This window comes from Xyrauchen texanus, chromosome 42 (assembly GCF_025860055.1).
Source record: "Xyrauchen texanus isolate HMW12.3.18 chromosome 42, RBS_HiC_50CHRs, whole genome shotgun sequence".
In the NCBI taxonomy this organism is placed as follows: Eukaryota; Metazoa; Chordata; class Actinopteri; order Cypriniformes; family Catostomidae; genus Xyrauchen; species Xyrauchen texanus.
The window spans coordinates 20,667,260-20,689,835 of NC_068317.1; the positions used below are offsets into that span (position 1 = coordinate 20,667,260).

Consider the following 22,576-nt stretch of genomic DNA (forward strand, 5'->3'; position numbering starts at 1 on the left):
TGATTAAATTTTTTTACCCACACCTATCATGTCACTTACAAAGACATTGATTTAACCACTGGAGTCATATAGATTACTTTTTATAGTAACTGATTTTTGGAGATTCTAAGTTCTGGTCACCATGGACTAGCAGTGCTAAAATATTCCAAAAATCTTGTGTTCTGCCGAAGAAAGTCATACACATATGGGATTGCATAAGGGAGAGTAAATTAAAGCATTTTTATTTTTGGGTGTGCTTTCAGTTTATAATCCTCTTAACTTTCTGACCAAACAAGAAGAGAAAGGGACGCATGTTTGATGTAGGAAATATTAGGCCTCCATAACATTGTTAATCTTTATAGATTTCAAAAAGCATTTTAAGAGGAAATATTTTAAATTGGCTTTTTCCAGTATATCTGAAGTTTTAACTTGAATTCTTCAATTTATCATTGATCCAAATCGGATTACAAGGAGATTTATACAGTTTAAAATAAAATCACTTGAGTCTCATGTCCTCACTGGGATAGATTTATTAAACTGCTGTGCACATTCATCCATTCATACTTGCACACGTATACTTTTGTTCAGTCTCTTTTACACGCATTCACAAATATAGCACACATTTAGAGATAACATGTATATAAAACCTCCAGTAGAGTGGACTGCTGATCAGCATGGCGATGGGAGACCTTAAGGCTGCTCTCCAGAGGGGGTGTGGCCTCATGGGCATGGCAGGTTTTCTAAGGCCTGGTTTATTCAGCATCAAGTAAAGCATTCTATTTCCGAGAATCTTGCTTGATAGTATGGTGCCTCTGTGGCAGAAAGAACACAGGACCATTAGAACCGATATGAGAGCTGTCTGTGGTGAGGAATGGTGCCCTTGTGGGGCTATATCAGACTTCCTGGCCAGGACACAACAGTGAGTGCCACCCTGCTTCGCTGCTCCTTCAGCATGGGCACCAAAGCGGAGTGACTCATGCCAGCTGTGGGCAGACCGTTTACTGTCACTATCATATCGCCACACCTGGGAGACAAACCAAGAGGTGATAAGTGCCATTTCAGTGCTACAGAATAACGTAAAATGTATTACAAACTGACATAAGTGTTTCCTGCTGTCCACTTCAGCAGCAGGAGAAACAGTTTTAATGAATCAGTCAAAAACATTCACGATGAGGGTTTGAATAAGTTTAACGATTTGTAAGAGCGGTTGCTGTCCATGTCCAACCCGAAATGTGCCATTACTGTATTATGTGTGGTGTACTTAAGATTTGTTAGGCTTAAAGTAATAGTTCACCCAAAAATAAAGATTCTCTCACCATTTACTCACCCTCTTGCCATCCCAGATATGTATGACTTTATTCTTCTGCAGAAAGAAAAGATTTTTAGAAGAGTATCTCAGCACTGTAGATAATGTTACCCCATGCAATGCAAGAGATTGGTGGACCAAACTTTGAAGCTCCAAAAAGCACATAGGCAGCATACAAGTAACCCAAACGACTCCAGTAGTTAAATCCATGTCTTCAGAATCATTACTATCATTTTTGGGTGAGAACAGACCAAAATATAACTCCTTTTCCATTTCACATCTTGCCACTGCAGTCTCCAAGCACGATCATGATTTCAAGCTTGATTACACTTCCTACAGCTTGATGCTTGCGCAGAGCACTAAATGGCGTTAATAAGTGTAATCAAGCTTGAAATCATGATCGCCATAGATTATTTGGGTCTGTTCTCACCCCAAACCAATTGGATGGCTTCTGGAGATATAGATTTAACCACTTGGAGTATTACGAATTACTTTTTTACTGACTTTGTGATTTTTGGAGCTTTAAAGTTATCAAAGTTTCTCGAGGAAGTCAGTCCAATGTCAGCCATCTTTGGAATGCTATCGGGAGGCTATTTCCAGTCATGCTAGTGAAGCTCCTATCTACTTGAATGGGAGAGACAATGAAATCTCAAAAATGGTTGGTCAAGATTACAATCAAAGAACATATTTAAAATCAGCAATAAAATGTTAGAATATTGGAATCATAAATTGTGCTTCTTTACCTCATATTACACCAAAAGACAATTTTACCAGCTTGTATAGCTATTGCACATTAGCAAGTTGATTGACAGGACATGTCTGTATCTAAAAGATGATTGGCTCTTTTAACTGTAAGGCAGGACTTCCTTTCTACATCCGGCGCTAGAGCTTCTTGGTTGGGCATTCCAATTTCTCCCATTCATTTAAATAGAAGTGGCTCGTCTCTGCTAAATAGTCTCTGTCAATATTCACTTGCATTGTATGGACCTACAGAGCTGAGATATACTTCTAAAAATCTTTGTGTTCTGCAGAAGAAAGAAAGTCATACACATCTGGGATGGCAAGATGGTGAGTAAATGATGAGAGACTATTTATTGTGGGGTGAACCATTCCTTTAAATGACTGCTGCTTGTACAAAGCATCAGTTCTTGAGTTTGGGAAATAAAAGCTTTAGAAATAAACTTTACCTAAAGTTGTGTACATTTTATAAAAATAAAAATAAAAAAAAAGAATAGTTTTTTGCCTAGCATTTTCTTACGAGCAATTAGCCAATTAAGGGTGACTGAATCCTGAAGGAAACACTGATGGCCAGAGGCGAGGGTTGTTTTTTTCATTTTAATTGAGGTAATCTTGAAAAGTGCTGTATCATCTAACAGTAAAGCATAAGGTCATTGTTTATTGTGTGCTTGTGCTTGCTCACTTTAGACGGCCATCGTAATAAGCAGGTGTTCCAAGGACAATAGTTTTGATAAAGAATGCCTGGCTGCTGTGGTTCTCCTCATAACCTCCAACAATGCTGAAGCCCCAGCTGCCAGGGTGACTTCTGCGGAGGACAATCTCATGGCTGCTATGCAGGTAGCTGTGACAGAGCCAGAGAGAGAAACAAAATAAACATATTAATACAAAATTAGATTTTTACATTCAAATAGAAAATTGACTGTAGTGCTACCGTTTTCTGAGTGGTTGCCAATGCATTGTGGTTGCTGAGGTGTTCTGAGTGGTTGTAAGGGTGTTGCTATGTGATTACTAGGCTGTTATGGGTGGTTGCTAGGGTGCAGTGTGTGGTATCTAGGGCATTGCTATGCAGTTGCTGTGGTGTTCTGAGTATGGTTGCCACTTTGGCCCTGTAAAATTCCTGGACACCTGATCAATGATCGAAAAACGAATTGCTGGCCATTATACATGAAATATACACAACATATTTTATATGAGTTTACTCATTGTTTTAAATGGAAATTACTGTATATATATATATATATATATAAAATTCAAGCAATAGCAACAATACTCAAATATTATTATTTTTTAAATACACATTTCAATTTAATAACAAAATTCCATCAAAATGAATCTTATTATGTTTACAAAATTAATAAAACTTAAAATATAAATTTTATGATGTAAAAAATTACAAAAATTTTTTTTATGAAATTTAAATGTGATTATATATAATTATTTTGTTATAGGGATTTCCTTTGATATGTTTTCCAGAACATTAAAGCATTATAGTAAGTAGGCTATAGTATAGTATAGACAATACAACAAACCAAATAAATAAATAAAATTAATAAAGGGGCAATTACATTATTTCTAAAAGTTTTACAGTTCCCTTACGACTCAGTACACTTGACATTGCATTTATTAACATATATGGGGAGTGCCTTCTTACATGAAGTAGTTGAAACCTCTCTACAAAAACGCCAATATTCTAATATTGGCAATGGTGTTTGAGCCCCGCATGTTTTGGCACGAAACTGTCTGCTATTAAAAAAAAGGTGGACAAATACCATTTCCTATTTCTTCCTTCGACAGCGATCATCTCTCATCTAGAAGCCTTCTACCTTCACCGTCGACATACACGAGTCAGCGGGCAGAATCTTCACAGCAGCGAGCGCATTCAGACCATTCTACAGTGTCTGTCTCAGTTCAAACTGGAGAGAACACTTTCACTGAAGCTGTTTCAGAAAGCATTGGGATTTATGGCGATAGCATCTGCCATCATTCCATTAGGCCTCTTACACTTGAGACCTCTTCAGTGCTGGCTGAAGTTCCGTGTGCCATGATATACTTGGCACCAAGGGTGCATGTACATCACTATATCCCACCGCTGTATAGCTTATTTGGCACCATGGACAGCTCCTGCTGTGTGCGAAAGATGCCCGACTTTTGGCACCTGGACGGCGAAGAAAGTGTGGCACATCAACGGCCTAGAGCCATCATCTGTATTTCTAGCCTTAAAGGCTTTTCAGTCAGAAATGGCAAACTGTCATGTCCTGGTTCACTCAGACAACATGACAGTTGTGGCATATACAAACCGCCAAGGTGCAATTCATTCACCGCCACTGTTGAGACTGACGCGTCACTTCCTCCTATGGAGCGAGGCCAGGCACATACCTACAGCCACACCAAGGGGTGATACTGGCTGAATGGAGACTTCATCCTCAAACTGTATTAAAGATTTGGGAAACATTGAACGTGTGCTAAAATGCGCCAAAAACACCATTTAATAGGCCAAAGTGCCATCCACGAGATGCCTCCACACGCTAAAATGGAAGATGTTCACCGATTGGTGTCTCTCACATGACAAAGACCCAGTAAAATGCCCCAACGCTTATAGTGTATGTTACAACTATATCTGTGTATCACGCACATGAAGCCTGTGCCTCTATAGGGAAGCATGATTTAATCAAAGTTCCTTAAAGGAGCAAGACAATTAAAACCCACCTCGCCTGCTACAGTCCCGACTTGGGACTTAACTTTAGACCTAAATGCTCTCGCAGGGGCCACTTTGAGCCTTTGCACTTTGATTTGTGCATGCTCTCCGTTAAGACCATACTACTGCTGGCTCTGGCCTCAGTAAAGCGGGTCAGAGACCTGCATGCACAATCAATTTACAACTCCTGTCTTGAGTTTGGCCCCGGTCTTTAAAAAGCCACTGTCAAACTAGAAAAGGCTATGTGCCTAAGGTCCTAACCACACCCTTCATAGCGCAGGATGGTCTTCTCAAAACACATTCACGAGGCTTTACAACCTAGACATAATATCTCTCTCTTCACAAGTCCTCTCTGTTTAGAGCAATTGTTATTTCGTTTGCCAAACATATACTGTGGCAGGGCGGAGGGCATGCAGTCAGCCTTTAAACCTCACGGAGGCATAATTAGCACAATACGGGACCGGGTGTGTAGGATCACGACCCGGCCCCGCCCTCCGCCCTGCCACATATACTTATACCCCTCCCCTTAAGTACGGGCTCCCATCATTTTACACAATTTCCTGAATTCAGGCCGTATGGAGTGCTACCCTCCTGGCCCAACACGAGATTCACTCACTGCGGCATACTCATGTCGGTCACCATCCCACGAAAGTGCCACATCATGCTTTCTTTCTGGTAGTTATGTCGTGTAGTGCGGCGTGATGGGATTTTGTTCTCCATATGCGTTAATAAACACATTGTCAAGTGTACAGAGTCGTAAGAGCATGTCTCTGTTATGTACGTTGTTTCCCTGAGAAAATGGGAATGAGAAATTGCGAACGCAAGTCACACAGACTCAAAGTTCTTGAGGCACGAGTGATGAGCTCCTTGTTCTCAGTCAGAAATTCTGAGGAAATGGTGTTTGTGCACCTGTTTTTATAGTGGACAGTTTCGTGCCAAAACAGGCGGGGCTCAAAGACCATAGCCAGTATTAGAATATTGGCATTATTGTAGAGAGGTTTCAACTAGGTCCTGTAATAAGGCACTCCCCATATGCATTAATAAACACAATGTCTCGTTTCCTTCGTCTCAGGGAACTGAGGTTACGTACGTACCGTAACCAAGACATTTTTACAAGTTCTGTTTTTTTTTTTTCATTATTGAAATTATTTAAATATAAATTCTAATATTAGTGTTGCAAACTGTATTATATAAATACACCTCTCTTCAACAAGCAGCACAATTTGAAGTATCATTTATGCCCATTGCACAAATTGTGTGGGGGTGAGATATGCACCAATATTTAATATAACACAGTTGAAAATACAGTTGAAGTCTGAAGTTTACATACACCTTAGTCAAATACATTTCAATACAATTTCAAAAATGTTTTCACAATTCCTGACATTTAATCATAGAAAACATTCCCCGTCTTTGGTCAGTTAGGATCACTACTTTACATTAAGAATGTGAAATGTCAGAATAATAGTTGAGAGAATGATTTATTTCAGCTTTTATTTCTTTCATCACATTCCCAGTGGGTCAGAAGTTTAAATTCAATTTGTTAGTATTTGGTAGCATTGCCTTTAAATTGTTTAACTTGGGTCAAACATTTTGGGTAGCCTTTTACGAGCATCTCACAAGAAGTTGCTGGAATTTTGGCTCATTCCTCCAGACACAATTGGTGTAATGGAGTCAGGTTTGTAGGCCTCTTTTGGTTTGTATGCTTGCACTCTTTTTCAGTTCTGCCCACAAATTTTCTATCAGATTGAGGTCAGGGTTTTGTGATATCCACTCCAATACCTTGACTTTGTTGTACTTAAGCCATTTTGCCACAACTTGTGTCTCCTTACTGAGAGGTATGATGGCTACGTGGTCCCATGGTGTTTATACTTGCATGCTATTGTTTGTACAGATGAATGTTGCACCTTCAGGCGTGCAACATTCAACAATTTGGGGAAATTACTCCCAAGAATGAACCAGACTTGTGGAGGTCCACAATTTATTAGATTTTTTTATAGTCTCTGTGATATTCTGGTCACTAGATTTATTATTATTTTCCCATGATGTCAAGCAAACAGGCACTGAGTTTGAAGGTAGGGCTTAAAATACATCCAGAGGTACACCTCAAATTCAGTACACCACCTATCAGAAGCTAATTTGTCTAAAGGCTTGACATTATTTTCTGGAATTTTCCAAGCTGCTGAAAGGCACAGTTAACTTATGTACAATAGTAATAATGATATTTTCCTTTGCTAATAATGAGCAACTGGGACACATAGGGATATAAACACTAGAAACCTGGACCACAGATGGAGAAACAGATGCATGTATTTGGAGAGGTACAGATAGGGAGGATCTGGCACAATAACAGGAAGCGGGAAGGAGACAGCAGGGCGCCAAAGCAAAGGGACTGATGAAGGAGAAGGTAGGACCGAGTAAAAAAGGTAGAAGTGAGCTTGGACACATTAACCTATGCGTATCAGCCTGAGTCTGGGCTGAATGGTGTAGAAGCAAGATATTTCCACATGTCCACTTCTGATGAAAATCTGCAGCTGTTGATGTCACGACAGAGCCATAATCCCCTCGTGGGTTACCACTGCATAAAGCTGCTGATCCAAAACACACCACACTACAGACTTTTTTATGTCAAAGTAATCAAAAAAGCTTAATTCCATCCCTTCAAAGCGGTTTCCATTCAGATTTGGATTAAAAAAAATAGGTAAACCTAAACCTGACATGATGGTCCTGGCCAGATTGCTTTTGATCATTTTAGGGTTATTTGCATCAGTGCTCAGCAAGGTGATGATGCTATTTTTAAGCATCCCAGTGGAGTACAGAGAGTGTCCAAAAACAAATATTGGACTGTTCCAAAAGTACATCCTGTTTAAGACCTTGCTAATAGCTCTGTGTCATTTGCTTCATTCATATTATTTCCTACACATATCAGATTAAAGGAATACTTCAGCCAAAAATTCTGTCATTATTTACTCACTCTAATAATGTTAATTTTTCTTTTAAACTAAAAGTAGACGTTTTTGAAGAATTGTTTTGCAGTGCTTACCATACAATGACAATATTCATAGTGGCCATGGGATGTCAAGCTCCATAAAACACTATATAAGCGGTTTAAAAGTAGTAATCTTCAATTCCGTCATCCAGATTCAAAAAAGGCATTTTAATGGCAAATCAACATGCCGAATTGATGTCAAAATGGTATTCTCACTTGTGTATTAATGCAATGCACAATGTAGAGATTTAGATATTGACTTGCTCTCAGCAATTGTTTTCCACATAAAAAAGTTTTACTCCTAAAGAAATTAATTGCAATTTTGAAACATATGCATATAATCATCATAACATGAGATAAAGACTCCAGTCATATCAGCATCCATATGAAAGCTGGGGGCTGCCATATTAGAATCACATGACCAGACAAATACTTCTTGCTTCATTTCAGTGAACGCACTCTTATTGGACACTTTCACTCATGGTTTATATTTATCATGGCTGACTGTGAATTGTGATTTTCTACAATAGCTTCTTTAACTGAAAACTATTGCAATCCAAGACAACAAGAATAAAAACGTATTGTGTGCATTTGTGCGCACAAGTTGTATGTACTGCTTTTTTACTGCATTTATGGTTCCAAATGTTTTCTCTTTGTGTTCCATGTTAAAATAACAGGATTACAGGATAACAGGAATTTTCATTTTTGGGTAAACTACTCCTTATACTAGTGCAACAAAATATTTGCTTGCTTTACTGCACTCTTACCTTGGAAGTCCAAGCCACATGACCCAAGATGGCGACCAGCTTGCGTCATAGTCATTTTCATGCAGAGGCAGCAGCTCTTCGTCCGAGCCAGGTTCTTCCACAGTGCTGACCTCCAGTGCCCTCAACTGGACAGAGCAGGACGTGGCGCTGGACTTCAGAGTGCCCACTGCTTCGCTGTGGCTCAGGTAGGTCAAATCCTGACCATTAATACTCAGCAGTACATCTCCTGAGCAATGAGAGACACAAAGGGCATTTAGATAGGCTTCAAGCAGACACACAGAGGGGGCCGCAGCATGTGTTGAAAACCCCATGGAGACAGAGTTTGGTTCACTGCACTTCATCATTTTGAATTACAAAAAACAACCTTTGGAGTTGCTGTTTTGGCCTCTAGCTGAGAAGATATGTCGCCATCAGAGACAATTCAGATAACTCACCACGCTTGATTCGTCCATCACGTGACAGGCAGCCATGGGGCTGGACGCTTGTCACAAAAATGGGCAGCTCACCGCTCTTGCTGCCCCGCCCTCCCGCCACAGTCATACCCAGTGACTCATGAAGCTCCTTCTTCACAGTGATGTGTTTCTCCTTACTGGTCACACACTGGGAGAAGTCCTACAACACATGCTCATATTTACACAAGCACTTACAGCAGGAGAACATTGAGGGGGGGAATTCACTAAGAATTAAGTATGATAATAGGGTGGTTTATTGCACACACTTTATGGGTTGTTTTAGCAGCCAATTGACTAAAGGAATTATGTAAATCAGAAATGTAGTGCTGAACTCAATTTGCATCAGTTCTGAGGGCTGGGCTGTGAAGGGTGCAGCAGACTACCACGATCTGGTATACAGTACTGAGACTGTACAGCATTGCTCCACCACTGTAATCTAGACACTTTCAGCTATTTAAAATGCAGAAATTAAGTTTGACTACACTGTGCATCTGGATATATGATCGATTATTAGGTTTTTCTCCTTTATTTGATTGCTTGATATATTACTGCTGCCATGAACAATATAAACTATGCAAAAAATCACTTTTTAATTCAAAGTTTTGCTTGATGGTGCAATTAACATCACGCTATTATGGCCCAAAGCAAATGGTGCTGATTTTTGTGAACAAAGCACAATCTATAAAAAGCCTAATTTACACAGAGAGAAGGCCTGTTTATACTAAAAGAAATTACAATGTAAATTCAACGCAGTGCTATTTCAGGACATTTAGTGCCCGGTTAAACTGGATTACAAGTGGTTAGTGAATTATGGTTTGTTCAAGTCATGTTGCAAAGAGTGTATTTATGAGTAAAGCACCCATGAACACTCCCACAAAGTCGTTACTACCAGTGGGAAAGCCCTGACTTTCAGAATTGAGGGCATGATATATGAATCATGACGGAAGCAATTTTGGTATTGAAAATAATTTAGTTTTACTTGTGAAATTTGAATATACTTGAACTCAGTTTCTTTTAGCTGAAATATAGTGCACAATAGTGGTGAAGCTGTTTAGGGAAATCACCCCTAAACCTAAATTTGCCTCAAACGTGGATAAGAAAAAAGGGAAACCCCTTTCTAAATGGACACTGATCCTAACTCTGATCAGCTCCCTGTAGAGCAATGATCATTATACCTATGAAATCAGCACTACTCTAACTTCATAATTGATTTAACACTGGAACCAACCAGGAGGTTGCAGGAGTAATTACGCTTGTGGTCTGAACCCATGGAAAACTGGAGTCTACCCAGATGCTTCAGAAATAGGGCTCCCTAATTACATCTGTACAGTGGAAATACTAAAATAGAATCTGCAACACACACACTTGCTCTCACACTCAGCCACAGCAACTTGTACTCACTCTCTGGGTGGAAGACCTGGCAAGGTGCAGACTTGGGACGGGGCTGGGGGTCGCAGTGCAAGGGAGTGGGGGGACGTGTTCATGGCACCAAATGTCCCTGGTCAAAGTGGAGCCTGTGTGCACGGCCATAGTCTGCTTGCTGGAGCGGCTAATCAGCAGATTGACCCTTTCTCCACTAGCCTAGAAGATGGCAGTAGGTGGCTTGTGAGACTGACAGTATATCTAATATACTTTTATGCTGAGGTGGCACTGTATCTTACAAAGGAGTCTGGTATCTGCCAGTGCTATTCTTAATGAAGCTTAAGCTGCTCTTTGTCTTTGTGATCTGGGCAGCCAGATTGGAGAACGTGCATAGAGAAGCTATCAATCACATTTTGAGCAGGGCAGCAGAGACAATGTCCTAATGTCCCAAACAGGCAGCGAGACTTGGATAAATGACAACAGTGTTGTGTTAGGAGAATATGTATAAGAGAATACGTGAAAAGACTAAATCTTTTTAATTTCTCTGAGTGGTACTTGCCTGTGCAAAAGTTGCTGCCACAATGTTGGAGAATTGTTGGTAGAGGTAGATTGATATAGAATAGTCTTTTTATAGACTATTCTAAATAGTCTTGGACTCAAGTGACACAAGCAGCCTCAACATTGTACAGTGACAACAGTACCACACATATGCTACAACACTCATAAGGCACAATAAAACAATAAATAATACATAAAATATACACCAGGTTACCACTCTTCAATAAAAAAAATACACACCGTGGTTACCACACATCTGCTAGCCTTCAGTTTATGCAACCTTGTGTAATAATCTAATAGAATAATCTAATAGATAAATGAGTTCTTGTACCTATTAGATTTACATAATGGAATTCTAAATCATCTCCCCAAAGGTAAAGTTTTAAATTAATTGTGTAGAATATGAGTATCAACAGCCACAATTTTCTTGGCATACCTTAGTATGGAGTCGTACAGATACAGTATATCAGTTTCACCGATTTATCGGTGCCGATAGTTGCTTTTTGGAACCATCGTTATCGGCAAAATCTCAGCCGATAGTTGCAGATAGATTTTCAGAATTTCTAAATAAGAGCCGATAGTTTCAGATAGATTTTCAGAATTTCTAAATAATAACAGTTAGTTTTTGGGCTTGTTTATACTGGGAAAAATGTGTTATGCACCAAATCTTTCTTTATGGTTATTTAGGGGATTTTGGTTGAACAGTAAATTGCATCTGGAATTTTATTAATTTGGGACTTTTTGTCTGTGCCAATCATGGTACGGAAAGAATAAGTAAAATGTTTGACATTCTATAAATCTATTTTAAAAACTATCGGCCGATTAATCGGTCATCGGCCTTTCCCACGACCTTAGTTACAGTTATCTGCAAAATCCACTACCGGTTGAACTCTATTTGTTGAGGTTGCCAAGGCATTGCTATCCAGTTGCTAAAGTGTTCTGGGTACATGTTAGTGTGTTGCTAACTGGTTGTTAAATTGTTCTGGGTGGAACAAGTCTCTGTGATATTCTAGTCACTAGATATGAATTGGGTCCCTCCTTCAAATTTCATGGAATGTTCTGGGTTCAGTATGTTATAAATTAAGCTCAATCAACAGCATTTGTGGCATAATGTTGATTACCACAAAAATATATTTCACTCCTCCCTGCAGTGTGTGTTTGTGCTTTTTTTTTTTTTTTTTTATATAAGTCGAAAATATTTTCTGTGGTAATCAACATTATGCTGCAAATGTTGTTGATTGAGCTTAACTTGTGTTGAACCAGGAACATTCCTTTAAGTATATGGGATTGTTTTCACCCGTTTTATCATCCACCAGGAAAAATCATAAGTCTGAATACTTTGCAAAGTAACAGGACTTCTGCATGGTTTGAGGTATCACAGCACAAACAGTGAGACTAATTATATGCCAAAGTTTAATGTATGCACAAATGTATGCAAGCAAGCATCATTAGTGTGACCTGTGCTGCCTACCAACACAAACACACAAATGTTTTCTCTCTACCTGTATAATCTGAGCAGCCTGCTCAGGTGTGCCATGTCTTAGGTCGTGCTCGTTTACGGCCAGCACTCTGTCATTGCTGCAAAGTCGTCCATCTTTAGCGGCAAGCCCTCCCTCCAGCAAGTCCAGGATAAACACGCCTGCTTCATCTGTACGCCGCACCAGTTTGATCCCGAGCTGCTCTGATGATTCCTGCTTGTGCAACATGATGCGTATGCTGGCAGGGCTGCCCTTGGGCGAAGCAGCTGCCTCGGGCGGCCTGGCAGAACAGCGGCGCTCTCTTAGAACTGTCAGTTGAAGAGTGGCACAAGGACGCATCAGTGAAGAGCGAGCAAAGTTATGGGGCACGTTACTAATGTCTATGTTGTTCACCTGCACAAAAATGGGAAGTGGGAAGAGAAAAATTAGTTTGAAAGATTTAGGTTACAGCAGTTTGAAGAATGCTGTTCACCTAAATCTATCTGTGGCAAAATACGCACTGCATCTATTCACACAGATAGCTTTTCTGCAGCCATATTAAGTGTAAAAATTGCTTTTCACATAAACTAAATCAATCTGTGGCAAAACACACTGCACTACTTGCAGACAGCTATTCTGCAGCTGCTATTCATCAGGACTCTTTCAAGATTGATTAAAATATCAAGCCTGTTCGGTAAATAGCAGTGAAAGTGCTTTTTTTTTTTAAACAGGCAGTTATTTTGAAAAGTAGCGACAATACCTGAAGTATTTGGTCGCCGGCCAGCAGCCTTCCATCTCTGGCTATAACACCGTCACGGTACACCTCCTGTATTACCACATTTATCAGGGGGGTCTCGTTTCCACCCACAATACTTATACCCAGCTCCATATAAGGGTTTGAACGATGAACCTCAATGGTGGTGATTTCTCCCTCAGGTAGGGACGGAAGTTTCACACAACCTGATGAACAAAAGGTATCAAACCCAAGCAAAGATATAAAAGGTATTTAGTCTCATAGAGGTTGAGCGAGGGGGGATATGTTTTAGTCTAGCATTGGATGAGACCGTCATACCTTCCTCTGCAGAGAGCGGTAGAGTTTCAACAAAGTCCCATCCTGAAGAGGCGGAACTACCAGTGCGGAGAAGATGGATGCAGGGGTTACTAAGAGGCCGCTTCACACGTGGAGGAACGCACTCCAGACCAGGGAGACCTTTGAGAGAAAGAATAACAGAGAAAGCTGTAGATTTCACTCCCAAAAACACAATGTGTGTCATCACAGAAGCTCTGTTCCAAAACCTGTGAGCTGCCTCCCTAGACAACATTTTCAGGCATAAAGGTGTGCTCGTCATTTAAAAAAGCATTGATTTTGCTGCATTTACACCTCTCATCCACACTGGAATGGCATTGTCCTCCACAGAAAATGGAGACTTTCAAAAAAAATGCTCTCTACATACTTTGGGAAATTATGACGTAAGGAAACTGAAAAGTCTGGACACCTGGTTTTACCTAAATTCGAAGACAGCATCCTATGTATCATCAAAGTCAAATCAATCCCAAATGCACTGTGACAAGCTCAGTGAAGCAATTACCAAAAGAGTAAAAATGAATGCTGATTATATTTAATTCAATATGTAAAGTATTGATAACAAATTGTTCAAAGTAAAATTGACTTTTTCACATAATATTTGTTTATGCTTTGTATTTATGTGCTTATTAGAATATCACGTTAGCTCAGCAGCATGTGCTAATGCCAAACTCTATTAAAATCTATTGTTAAAGTAGTCAGTCTATATTTGTATGTGTAAGTGACCGTTGCCTATGTGGACTGTTTCAAATCAGTCACTTACAATTTTACATGATGATTAGTATATTGCTTTAGAAGAAAGCTACACTGCTGGAAAAAAAAACAGCTTAAACCATCCTAAGATGGTATGCTGGTCTTAGCTGGTTTAAGCTGGTCTAGCTAGTCCCAGAGCCTGGCCAAGCTGATCTTCAGCTGATCTACCTTGTTTTCAAACTGGTGTTTTACTGGTTTAGCTGGTCGGTCAGCTGGTCACACAAAACCCCTCTATAACCAGCAAACCAGACCAGCCTGAGCAATACTACAGCAGGATATGTAGGCAGTCGGCAGCTAGGAATATCACAAGGTTCTGAAAAACAGCGCAAGATTACTGAGGATACTCACTGTCTTCTTCAGTGCTCTCTTCAAAAGCAGGGTTGTCAACACCAGGATCTTCTGTCCATGTAGGAACATTGTTGCATGCGCTGGATCCAGCAGGTGGTGATGGCAAACTCTCATTTATTTCAGTCTGGGGGGATTTGGGTGGGTTGGTCACCATGAGCTTGTCCTCCCCTCCCTCCGTCCGTTCCAGCTTTGCTCGCTGATTCTGTGTACCAGGACACCTACACCCACATCCACAAGTAAATTAATAAAGTAACCTTGATCATCACAAAATGCTGGGAAGGCTAGATACACATGGAGATCTGCTTAACAAATTATAGACAACAGCAAGAAAAAGAAAGATAACAAAGATATCAAATTTGTTCCATTCTCTCCAGAACAACCTTGAGCTAAATCATCAGGGCAGAGGCTATTCCATTAACCTAAAGTAAAGACCCTGATCATGCATTCCTTAACTCAGTGATTTTCAACTGGTGGGTCGCAACCCAAATATGGTTTGAATGAATGAATTACCAGAGCTAAACACAAATAATAAAATGCAAGAAACCATATAATCATTAACAATTAAGGATAATAAAATAAATAGGCTTGTCAACTTACTTTTAAAAGGGGTGAGAAACAGTTCCATATCTTTTGTTGCTCATGCCAAAGGCTGCGTGTCTAATCAAATTCTATGAAATTTGGTATAAATGTATCCATCACTGGTAGAAACTAGCAAAATCAGATAGATTCCAACATGGTTCCCCCCTTATTTTCTTTTATTAAGGTCAAAAATATGACTCAGACAGCATTTAGCATGGGTTCACTTGCCATGAGAATAAACATGTTTGAGCCAAACACGTATTTTGTATGGTGAATTTGTATTGGCTACCTATTTAATTCATGGTAATGAATGGTATTAAATGCCATTGTTTGATTTTAAGTATATTTTTGTTTACTTTATACAATAATCAATTTTGTGTTGGGCCACCACTTGATCTGTATCCAGAATCAAACCCAGTTGAGAACCACTACCCTAACCCAGTCCAGACAATAAAATTACATGTCTTTACACATCTTAATTTGCCTTTGACACTATTTAACTGGATCACAGTTATGCAATTAATGATAATAATTAATTACTTTACACCTCATTTGTGACAGATATGAAGGATGGTATTAAATGCTGAGGTCTCATAGTGTAACAGGAAAGCACTGTCAACATAGATAATGCTGGCAATGTTTCTAAAGTCTTAGGAAGGTGTTAGAACCTTGTTAAGGTTAATCTCCCAGTGATCTTAAGTGCCCTTCTATAGAGATATAAATAAATCTCCCTTGCAACAACAGTAAATAAAAAAAACAAAAAAAAACAATTGATGATCTGACAAAACTTTGAGAAATTCCATCTTTTGACACCAAGTCTTCCTTGGAACAGAACAGGAGTCTTTCAAAGAGTTTACACTGATTTGACCTGTAATTTGTGACCTAACATTACTCTTAACTACTCAACTGACAGTTGGCTTCAGACATCAGACTTGACACCAAACCCTTTGAAGGCCAAGAACTTGAGTTTATCCAAAGGCACAATCATCAAGCCTATTCTTTGCACTTGAACTCAGTTCAAAACTTATATCATTCTGTCAAAATCATCCTGCCAACTCTTAGTACCAATTCCATGCTATATTTTCAACACTCACCATAGTTCTGGGTTGCCCTTGGCAGTCTCACAGAAGAAATGGTTGAAAAGGTTTCTAGAGTTGAAGTTTCCAAGCATGATAACAGAGAATATGAAACTGCTGCTGGCCCGCACAAGACACGGGACTGACTAATCCCCCATCACATGACGAAGGGTCAAATAATCCACAGATGGGATGTCAGATCAACCCCTGCAGCCTTCACTCAAGGAAGTGACTCTAAGGTTCACTGGAGCCTTCTCTACCAAGCGTCACCTACTAAGTCTAACTCTAATAAACAAATACACAACTTTATGAGAAGTATTTGTTCCTGCATGTTCTGTCTCAGAAGGCCCCTGCAGGCATGTGATTATAATCATAATCAAGCCTGAATTCTTAATATACTTCTTAATGCATTCAGTAAATTGATCAGATTGGCTTGAGATAAAGGATGTTTATCATTCGTGTTTGAGGATTACATCCCTATTCTTAGAATTTACATCCTAAAATGCATTGTAAAAAACTACAATGTAAGACTTCATGTAATATCTAAATATGAATACTACCACTGACTTTTTTAAAAACATATATTTAAGATGTAATCTTTGTTTAAAGTACCCTCCATACAGTAAACAACAATGGCAAGAGCTGTTTGAAATGACCAGTTCCAATCTGATCAGCAGTCTTTAAAACAATTTCTGGGAGTCAAGGTGCATAGGTGTTTTTTTAAGGTAAAAAACAAAACAAAACACAAAGTTAGAAACAAAGTTGCATTTAAAAATCTGTGAGGTTCATGGCATTGAATCTTTGAAAGTTATTCAGTCATTTTTTGAGAAAAATAAACAAGATTAAGTTGACAAATCTGAATATTCTGACTTGTTATATCTGATTTCAGATTTCCCACCCATAAACATCACTTAAACTAAGCAAATAGTGGTAATGGTCACTTTACATAGCCATCAAACCACCCCATCCTGCCTACTTGTGCAGTTCTAGGCCAGAATAGAGCGCAACAGTCTGCTTCCAGAAGTAGAACTCAGATACAGTTTTCCATAGACTAATTGATTTTTATCAATAATTTATGAACCTTTAGCTCAGAGGTTGTTAATGAATGGTATATGCTTCTGCTCAAGCCATCAACAATGTTATTTGAACTTAGTTTTTTTATTTGCGTTTAATAGTGCAATTTGTGGTGAAGAACTACACTACCCATGATCCTGCAGAGAAAAATACACCAATCAGAGTATCGCAGCAAACCATGTGTGCCAAAAGATATCTTCAAGAACCTTCACTCCCATGACACACTGTAAATTACACAATTGAATCATTCTCCTTACACTCTCAAATTACTTATATATCTGAATATTTTGCAATAAACGTATAAACATATTGTTTCTATACTTGTAATCAACAACTTTAAATCAATAGTTTTATATATTTTTCCATTGTTTTGAATTCAGTTGTTATTCGGAATGCTTAATGGAATTGTTGTTCATTCCCCCATGAAAGACTTTAAGTACATTACTCTTTTTATTGGATTTTCAAATTGGATTGGATTTGCTTCAAATCAGAATTTGCAATTTTGTGGTTCACATTAGAGCTGGTTGATTGGGTTCATGGCTTAGCACTTTATTATGAAATCCCTATGGAAAAAATAAATGGGAAAAATACTTCCGGAATCATGGCGGCTGAAAAAGTTGGCTGCCACTGTTGTACTATTGGCTTCAAAGTGGGCCAGACTTAATACAAAAGTCAGTCAAAAGTCTGGATCTGCAAGACTATGTCTGAACAAACCATAAAACAATGTTTTACATTTGAAATGATATACAGTATATATGAGTTCAAGCATGCATATTTGTGTTTCAAGTCAGTTGAGAATATTACCTGTGTTTAAGATGTGCCTCTAGGTCACAGCGAGGCATGTTGAGAGAGCAAGTGGGTGTGAGTGGGCATATAACTGATAACTTATCCAGCAGCTTGTGCACCAGAATGCTCGAGCGCCGGCAGACCTGCAGCTGAAGATACGCACGGTCCAGCGGACAAAAGTCCCGTTCTTGCAGAAAGCTGCACAGGCAGCGGGCACAGAAGGTGTGGCCACATGGTGTATCCAGGGGCTGAACTAACGGCTGAAGGCAAATGTGACACACCAAATCATCATCCACCTCCAAACGATAGTTATAAAGGTGGTTCTCCCAGGCGCGGTGAATCTGTCCACATTCAGAGCAGAGGGCCTCCAGAAGAGCATCGCTCACCATTCCCGGATCCACTCCCTCTCCCAGACTGCCCATTGCGCACAGCACACAGCTTCAGCTTGACAATCAATAGCTTGGTAATGGGGGCGTCCGCCCCATGGGCGTCAGAGGCGGTGTGACTCCAGCAGGGGATGGCCACCCCCTGGTAAAAGATGTGACATCCCTCTGATGGGTTGCAGAGAAGAAGGGAAGTTACTATACTGAATGAGAGTGTGTTTGTGTGTGTGTTGTGAGGATGAGATTATGTTGCAAAGCAGTGTGGGTTTACTCTTGCACATTAATCTGACAGTGTAATCTCTTGCTCTCTCGCCTAGAGCAATCTTTCAATCCCACAGAGAGAGAATTATCTAGGATTGAGGCAGAGAGCGCAGTCAAGAGGTTTTCATGTGAAAGTGAGAAGAGGACAGACAAGGTTGAGAAGACAAAAGTCATATGCAAGATGACAAATAGATAAATAGAATGAAATCATGTTTTTCATGTGTCATTTATCCTATCCTATTAGAATAATATCGCCTCTGCAAATGCACCTATAAGAAAGCCATTTGTAGTTTGCTTTCCCCAACCTCAAGACCTTGTTCAGTTTGTTTGAGCATCTGATAAATTATTATTTGTTTGATAAATAATTGCTAAACACTGCACTTGATTCTTTTGATTTCAATGTTTATTAATACAGGAGTAGAGAAACGAGTAGACTGTCCTCTGATGATGTTTTTTGTTTTTTTGAAATAAACCCGAATTTTGCCAAAGTTGTACCTGATGTTGGTAGCAGTCTTTTTATTTTTGGTGGCATGGTTGCTGGTTCTGAACTTTACACTATTTCTAAAATATTCTAACTGATCCCCCAGCGTGAGTTATTCTAGGTGACCGTTATTTAGAACCTGTCACTTTAATGTTTCCATGGTGACGCATCATTGCTTGTCACGTTACACAGCGCAACCACAACACAGCGCTGAATGAATGATGATCTGCTTTTATGTCATTTTTCCTTTTTTATACAAAATATTCACAAATGTATTAGCTATAACATGAAACACTGATATTCCGATTGTCAAATATGTGCAAGTGGATGTGTTTTGTTGTTTAAACGCCTTTATAACGATCGCGTTAAGTTAGTTGAGCTGTATGTGCGATGGGCGGCGCCATGTTATTTTACAACACGTCAATTCCTCAACTTCTCACGAAATACATGAAAGTAAGTGGCCGGTGAACTGGGAGAAGAATAGAGTAAAATGTAAAGCTACTTACACAATGTTTATCTGATATGAAAACGTGTCTTATTTAGGGTGAATTGGTAAAATTCGTGACGGACGAAAACGGGGGCAAGACATCCTGCAGACCACAATTCTCGTTGTAGAGCTCATCCATGTCAATAGAAAAATACATGTCCTTTGACTCAAGGCTCTGGGAGAAGTCAGACGCGAGCGGTGCCAGTATGTTTGTGACAAGTGCTTCTGCTTTTGTGCGACCGCAGCAGATGTGTTTAACTATAGCCGAGTCGGAGTACAGTTTTGGCGTTAATTTTATAGCACAGTCAAGTGATCTGTATGACTGTTGGTGGGTCACAAAGTGGAACACAGAGGTCAGCTCAGCAGCAGCTATTTTATTATACATAGAATCATCCTCCCGTCTAAAGAAGGATGAGACCAAAGTGTTGGTCTGTACAGTTGTGTTGTTAGTTATATGTAGTTTGCTGCTAGCATGCAGCCTGACGTCACACTCCCCCCCGTGCGAAATACCAAACTCCTTCCTACATACATTACAAAACGCTTTCTTAGCATCACGTAAAACTGCAGTAATCCCTTATTATAAATACCCCTTATTTCCCTAAACAGTCCTCCCGATACCTGCAGAGACGTTTTTGCTTTTTAGCTACGTGTTCATCGGGTCCCGGGACACCAGCCTGAGGCTCCATTTCAAGATTGAATGAATGAATGAATGACATTCTCGCCTTGCCGCCTACGTAGTCTACGTAGCCCACTGCAGCTCTCTACGTTCTTTTACTGTGGTTGCAATGAGCAGCCGACAGGAGCTGGCTTCAGGACGGCAATGAGCAATTTTTAATATTCTATCACACTATAACTACTCGAGAGTCTGCTCTTGAGACTTTGTTCTAATTTTCGGGACAATTAGGGAAGGATTCGGGATTCGGGACAACTGCTTGGATTTCGGGACTGTCCCGAATTTTTCGGGACGTCTGGTCACCCTAGTCTTATTGTAACGTAACGTTAATGGAAAGGATTATAATTGCCGCTTCCCTAGACATCAGTGTGTATTTTACAAACTCAAAATATTTTTTTGCTAGTACTTATGTGTATTTAAATGTCTGAAACCTAAAATAAACATTATGTGGTTGAAAACACAGAACAGTTGATCTGTCTATGGTTGTGATACATGACAGCAGCACTGAGCGCGTCTGTCTCTGGCTCAGCGCCAGCCAAAGCCGAAAGCACGTTTGAATTTAGCAGTTGATCACGTGATGCACTGACCGTTCTAATCACACCGGTGTTGATCGATCATACGTGCAAAAGGGTTAACATAAACATTGAAGGAATATATTGAAGGAAAAAATGCTTTATTTGTAATTTAAAATAATGGTGCTGATGATTTTTAGAGACCCTCACAGGTGTATGATTTTACTGCTTTCATGGGAGCTCATCCTCTCTCTATGGGAGCTCAGCTCCCACTGGCTCCCACGTAATTCGAACCATGGTTAGTAGCGTTGCCACTTTTAGTTAATTACTCCCCAACACTGGCTATCATAGACTGTGATTTCATTATAGCCACCAAACAGCAGGGGGCAACCTCTTGAGCCAATGATAACTACAACTATTTCAACCTTCGCCTACCCATACATAATATCCAACAGCTGTACATGTAGCCATGGCCAACCTCACACTTGAGCCGGAGAATGAGAGTCTGTAACAGCGTCTCCGTCACTACCTACCTCTGTTTTTATCTTGCAGCTGGACATGAATAAATCACAAGGACACAAGGCTCCTCTGTTCTATAACAAAGCCCTGTCAACATCGCATCACTCACTCCCAGTGTGCAATGCCAGTACACTGAAAATGTCTCAATGTGAATATTATTTTATTATAATCTACATGAAGCAGCCTGTACTTAACCCTTGGTGGCATGATGTGGGACTAAGGCTAGAATGCTTAATGGCTTTTAGGGAACTGTTCCATGTCGATTCTCTGGTAACTTTGAATCACAAGGGAGTCTTAGACCACTCGCTTGTTGTATCCTTGTATCTTTAGCATCTTGTTTGGGTATAAATCCTAGACAGTGTCCCCACTTACAAAATGGCAAATGGCGTTATTCTGGCTGCTTGCCGATGAAGAATGAAAATTTTCTTCTGATAAATATTTGTTCAACTAAACAGGCCTCACTGACATAACAAAACATAGTTATATTTGTATCATCTACATTGAAAACAAGATATATATATATATATATATATATATATATATATATATATATATATGATATTTTCTATGCACAATGGCACACGCATATTTATAGAGTTTATTTTTGCGCAAACGGCTTTCAATTGGCAATGACATGTTTTCAATCTGCATTCATTTTGACACCCATCATGCATTCGCTTTCCAAATCAATATCATGACCTTAATTGTCCAAAAGGTTGTCTATCCACAAACAGACCAAAATAAATTATTGGAGGGAGTGGGAGGAGAAATAACGGCACTGCATTCATATGTCTGGAGATGCCACCTGCATGAATTGTCTCATTAATAAGGCGCATCCTGTCCCGATCTATGACACGCACAAATATCGATTTCTCATTATTTCTGGTATAGAGCGATTCGCTGTAAAAAAAATAATAATAAAAAAGATCAAAAATAATTATACCGTCTCTCTCCCCACTGCAAAAATATGCCATCGCCTGAAAAAGGACGACAATGACATCAGATATTACACATGAGATAATAAAGGATCTGTGAGTGATAATAGGAGTAGGCTATATTAATTAAATTACCTTTACGTGCTCCCCTTGTAAGGTGTGAACTCTGGCCCCGAGAGGGGAGAATCACGGAGCTCAATCGCATCCACCGCAGCTTGCCCGAGCCGCATCCGAACGTCAAAACATCCCCCGTATCTGTCATGGATGAAGGGCCGCCCCTGTTCGCTCGGGCACACGGGGGCGGGTGGCGAATTTCTGTAAC

General features: G+C 39.7%; 1 protein-coding gene across 1 annotated transcript; it reads right to left on the minus strand.

The window, feature by feature from the left end:
• Positions 1-499: 499 nt before the first annotated feature.
• LOC127635109 (ligand of Numb protein X 2-like) lies at positions 500-22,525 on the minus strand. The gene is made up of 11 exons (XM_052114900.1): positions 22,390-22,525; positions 18,022-18,554; positions 14,489-14,706; positions 13,376-13,513; positions 13,064-13,263; positions 12,349-12,717; positions 10,328-10,507; positions 8,909-9,086; positions 8,475-8,700; positions 2,706-2,864; positions 500-1,003 (listed from the first exon to the last, which is right to left on the minus strand). Exons 2-11 carry the CDS (start codon positions 18,423-18,425, stop codon positions 868-870), a joined length of 2,208 nt encoding a protein of 735 aa, XP_051970860.1. The 5' UTR covers positions 18,426-18,554; positions 22,390-22,525; the 3' UTR covers positions 500-867.
• Between the last annotated feature and the right edge of the window lie 51 nt (positions 22,526-22,576).